This window comes from Chenopodium quinoa, unplaced genomic scaffold, assembly GCF_001683475.1.
Source record: "Chenopodium quinoa cultivar QQ74 unplaced genomic scaffold, ASM168347v1, whole genome shotgun sequence".
NCBI lineage: Eukaryota > Viridiplantae > Streptophyta > Magnoliopsida > Caryophyllales > Amaranthaceae > Chenopodium > Chenopodium quinoa.
The window spans coordinates 1,322,786-1,328,145 of record NW_018742205.1 but is presented as its reverse complement, the minus strand read 5'-3'; the positions used below and the strand labels follow the sequence as shown (position 1 = coordinate 1,328,145).

Sequence of the window (5,360 nt, the reverse complement as noted above, 5' to 3'; positions counted from 1 at the left end):
TCTTTCAAAAATAAAAGTCAGACTTAAACATAGCTCGACACACATAATATCATGTCGTGGCTTTTAGACCCTTATGACTAGAGGTGTCAAATCGGGTATCCAGATGGAGTTTGGGTTGGGTAATAACCGGTCATTTCGATCTAACAGACCAAATCAAATCGGGTTGAGTTTATTTAGATTTGGGTCAAAGTTGGGTTTGAGTATAGTCGGGTACAAATCGAATTTGGGTCAAGTCAAATTTGGGTCAAGTCATATCGAGTTCATATGAAATCGGTTCCGGATTTTATCGGATTTATTTGTGTCAAAACGTAGACTTTGGATCAGGTCATTTTGGATTATGTAAGATCTCGGTTCAAATCAATTCAATTTCGGTTAAAATTTGAGTATGTTTACTTCAATTATTAGCTCATTCTCGGTCAGAATTATTTTAGTTTTGATTTTTGGATCGTGTAACATGAATACAGGTCAATCTCAATTTGAGTCATTTTAGTTTCAGCTATACTAGCATAAAGGTGATGTCATTTTTGTTATTGGAGATTTCAATTCATATTTACTTTGTAACATTTTTTTGGTTTAATTTAAGTTTTGCGCTGGCTTTTCAGAATTGGTATAAGATTGACAACTAAGTAATTAAAGAAAATGATTACTTATCGCCTTATTGGGTGTTTATCACGTCATTGTAAAACGTCTTTTTTCTTGCCATTTTGCATATATCGTCTTTCCGACTATTTATCATCATCAATTCATTAGCAACTCAGTGATTATGGTCATGGAAATTTTTGGCTTAGGTTATTATTAATGGGTTGGGTTTAATTAGACTATGAGTATGTAGTTTCGAGTTGATTTAATCGGTTTATGGGAAGTTTCAAGACGGGTAAATAAAGGTCGGGTAAAAAGAGATATTTTTCAGGTCTAAATGGTTTCGGTAAGTTTTCGGTTTGGGGCAAATCGATTTCGGATCTTGGATTATCCGGTCTGATTGGTTTCGGATTAACTATGAGTCGATTCCAAGTTGGGTTTGGTTCATACATTACCGGTTGAAGTCGGTTTCAAATTAACTTTGGGTTGACTCCAGATCGATTTCGGATATAAAATTATCGGATCTAACCAGTTCAAAAACAGTTCGGTTTCAGGTAAATCTTTCGGGTCGGATAAGTTTTTAACACGCCTACTTACAGCCATACCATACCACAATTTTTTTTCAGGTTGGGCCATGTCGTGCCGAGGCTGGCCCATCTATTGACATGCTTAGGAGGGAGTAGTTAGATTTCTAATTCCGTAATGTTTCCCCTTATCATAAATTATACGAGTAATTTAGGATGATGTAAACTTCAATTTGGTCTCGTCTGCCACTGCCGCCTTTGCTAACCCCTCTCCTTTTTCTCTCTCTTCTTAACCCCGCAAAGTCTCCGACATTTCCTCTGCCAATCCCTGGAATTTCTGCGCCCTTTTCTTTTTTATTCTTTTAGGTTTTCGCAGTTTTCTTCAACACTCCCAAAGAAGCAAAGATGCAGCAACACCAGCAACAACTACAACAACAGCAACACCAGCAACAACAACACCAGCAGCAACAACAGCAACAGCAGCAGCAGCAGCAGCAACAACAGCAACAACAACCTCAAATGTTTAACATCCCGTCTTCACAACCCACCATTATAATCACCACCGAGCAAATTCAAAAGGTGCCCTTTTTTTTGTTCTTTAAATCTGAGTCTGGCTACTTGAGTTTTTCAACTTAAAATATCTAAAATCAATGCTTTTAGTGATTTTTCAATTAATGGGCAACTGGGCACTGGGCATTTATTATATTCTTTGTAAAGTCTTCTTTAATTAATTTGTTTTTAAAGCTAAATTTTCTTGCTAATTTTTTACATTTTGTAATTACTGTGATTTTGATTCAGTATCTGGATGAGAATAAGCAGCTGATTTTGGCAATTATGGAAAGTCAGAACATGGGGAAAATCAATGAGTGTGCCCAGTAAGTTGCTTTTATGTGCTTAATTTTTTTGGTAATTTTTAATTTCAGTTTTTTTGCTGTTTTCCAATTTGAGTTGCGTGATTAGTTGTGAACACATTTTTTTTTTTATTATAAAAATGGATATTTGTATCAGTAATTGTTGCTGGTTGATCTATGATGATGAAATGAGAATTAAAATTGAAAAGAAGGTGACATGAAGATGTTTGCAAACGGGGAGGTGATTTTGATTTTGTGCTGCATTTTTGAGATGATTATGCTCTTTGACATTGCTTTTCTTGCGTAGTGTATCTAAAAGAAAGTGTTGTAAAATGTGGGAATTGAGTAATAAGCCTTTGCACACTAGGTAAATTTAATCATCAGCTATGTTTCTAGCAATGACCGGAAGGCGCAATCTCTTTTTATGCTCTATATGTTTCTGCTTTTAGCTTATGCCAACTTAAATGTCTTACAAGAAGGTGGATGTCCCAAATTAGGATTTTATGCGATTAGGATTCCGGTGAATCATGAGCTTAGTTAATTATTGCGAAAGCTATAAAAGAAGTTCAGGAAACTGGATATTCGTCTTCTTGATTTTCTCATTTAGGTGGATGAAGTAGTACATGTTGCCAAACTACAAGTGTATACCAATAGTTAGATGGTTAGAACTTAGAAGAAACAAACATTGTTGTAGGACGTAGATGACTTTACATCTGCTTAATTACTGTGTGATAAAAATAAAGGGTAAATCTAAAGTAAAAAAAAGCTTCTAATCGGTTGCAGCATCTATATGCAAATTGGTCAAATCAATTTCTTACTAGATAAAAGCTATTTTGGGCTATCCTAGTATTGGTATCAGACCATAGAGTGAATAAGCATGCTCCTTAATTCCTTATCGAGGTTTGCTCTTCTCAGAGGCACTTATACATGATATTTCTCAATTTTGAAGCATTAGAAATCTGAGAAAATCTCACTTATTACAAACGATGAATGGAGATTTTCTCAGATTTCTAATCATGAATGGAAGGCTTTGTGAGATTCAGAAAGGGTTCTCACAATGTATATGAGTATATTGCATCTGTTCTTTAGTGAAATCTAGGTACTCTTTTTGAGCTGCATGCTAATGGATTTTGTGAGATTTTACCTAATATTTGTGTTAATTTATTGAGTATTCCTTAAAATTTCTGGGATGGATATATATTTTTCAGCTTGCGAATACCATTTAATTTGAGAAGCTTCATGGAACTTTCCCAAACATATTGGTTTTACAAAAAGGGATCACCCAATTGCTTTTGTCATCATGGTTCCATTGAAAATATCCAATGTACAATATCAGGACAATGCTATGGGAAATTTAGTTTCATTGGTTTGTCAATTGCTTTTCCCATCAAGTGTCTAATTGAATGAGAACAGCTACAGTTATGTGTCTACCATATTAATGTCTTCTTGTGTGATTATAGATCACAATTGGGCTGTTTAACTAGACTATATATTATTAATACATTGCACATAATCCAAAAATATCGTGGAAATTTATTAGGAAGTCATTATGAATATTATGTTTTTTTTTTTGCTGCTCTTATTTTTTGCAATGCATATTCTACATTTTTGGTTGTAAGCTTAATAATTATCTTTTGGAAACTGAATGAAGCATACTATTTTAGCCAACCCTTGCTTAATTATTTAAATGATAGGTCCAAACTTGAATACTGGCTTTCTTGTTTTATTTTTGTTGTTGAAAGCATTACTTAGGATTTTGTTACACTTAGCATTTCTATCTTAGTTTACTTAATTGCCTAAAAAGTAAAAACTGAATATCAAACCTCTTAACTCATCCCTCAATCTTCCTTATTTATGTAGGTAAAAGGTTTCATGTTTTTCCTGCCCGGTTCTAAAGTTATTGAGCTGTAATATTTTTCAGTTGTAACTCCTAGCACTTTGTTTTCGAAGTTAATTTGTAAATGCCTAAAGTGAAGAATCACTTGCCAAATAGTCAAGTTTAGAGGCTTGCACACCACATGGCATTATAAGTTTGTGTAAAGGTGAAAGTTACGACAAGAACAAAATCACTCCGTGACGGTTTGATTGTTTGTAATGCACAAGTGTTTCGATCACACTGTCACACACACACACTGCACACTCACAAAAAGAGCTTGATCTCTTTCTCCATCCTTCCCTGCTTACATATTAAAGTAACTGATGAACACTCCACTTGGTGGCGTTAGTGCACTCACCCGATTGCCTCACTCTACTTAGTACCATATGGATTGGATGGTTACAAGCATTTGATATTGATACTCCTGTAGATGTCTCGTTGACAGACTTTGGGTTTGAATCCATGATCTGTGATCCATGATATACAGTTCTAATCTTCTTACCACTAAAGCAATCTCAAATTCACTGAAAATGTTTGATAATACTTTGTATTTTGGATCTGGTTTCAAGTGTTGGTGACTGTTCTTTATCTGCAATCTAATTAAGGGTCTTTATTTTTACTTTGTATGCGGGCAAATAAGTCCTTTGGCGCCTGTTTTATGATTTGAATATTTTAGGTATCAAGCTCAGCTGCAGAAAAACTTAATGTACCTGGCTGCAATTGCTGATGCTCAGCCGCCAGCATCAACAGGGCCTACTCAGCCTCAGGTATCCTAGCTATATTTTCTCATGTTATACATATGTAAATCATCTCCACTTAAACGATTCAAATCTCTTCAGATGCCCATGCAATCTTCCATTCCACAAGGCCCTTTCATGCCGCCTCCAAAACCTGCAGTTAGTCCACAGCAAGCAGGTCCTAGAATGCCCTTTGCCATGCAGGTGTTTGATCAGCAGTCACCCCATATGCAATACCAACAAACTATGGCAGGTTCCATGGGCATGAGAATGGGTGGAAACAATGGTTTACGCCCTGCTTCCCACACTGGTTTCGGAGCTCCAACACAGTTGATGGATGCACGTAACAGACAAGATGGTTCCGATGCCGGTCCTGGTGATGATCATGGGAAGTGATGTAACAAGGTGCTCGCTGAGAGAATCATGGATCTGCTTGGGTGCTTATGGTGAAAATTTTGCTATCCAAAGATATGAAATACTTTACACTAGTTTTCAACCCAGCAGGTTTCACTGATTTCAAATAGAAGAATTTGGTTTGCTTTGCCAAGTTCAATAATTTTGCATAGAAGGGTTTCCCTTATACATCAGCTGATTGCAGGTGGTTATGCCCCGTATGCCTGCATTAAATGAGATGGGTTAGATGTATGTCAATGCTTCAACTAATAGATATATATATATATATATATATATATATATATATATATATATATATATATATATATATATATATATATATATATATATATATATATATATATATATATATATATATATATATATATATATATATATA

At 35.1% G+C, this 5,360-nt stretch overlaps 1 protein-coding gene across 1 annotated transcript; it reads left to right on the top strand.

Moving 5' to 3' along the window:
• The first annotated feature begins 1,290 nt into the window (after positions 1-1,290).
• Positions 1,291-5,130, top strand: LOC110727970 (GRF1-interacting factor 2-like). The gene is made up of 4 exons (XM_021907564.1): positions 1,291-1,682; positions 1,902-1,978; positions 4,507-4,597; positions 4,670-5,130. The coding sequence occupies exons 1-4, from the start codon at positions 1,509-1,511 to the stop codon at positions 4,961-4,963; spliced, it is 636 nt and encodes a 211-aa protein (XP_021763256.1). The 5' UTR covers positions 1,291-1,508; the 3' UTR covers positions 4,964-5,130.
• The last annotated feature ends 230 nt before the right edge of the window (positions 5,131-5,360 follow it).

Excerpts from the sequence above, each read along its gene's own strand:
- LOC110727970 (XM_021907564.1), top strand. The coding sequence starts at position 1,509 with ATGCAGCAACACCAGCAACAACTACAACAACAGCAACACCAGCAACAA. Across the intron at positions 1,683-1,901 it reads CCACCGAGCAAATTCAAAAG|TATCTGGATGAGAATAAGCA; the intron begins GTGCCCTTTTTT and ends ATTTTGATTCAG. Across the intron at positions 4,598-4,669 it reads CAGGGCCTACTCAGCCTCAG|ATGCCCATGCAATCTTCCAT; the intron begins GTATCCTAGCTA and ends AAATCTCTTCAG.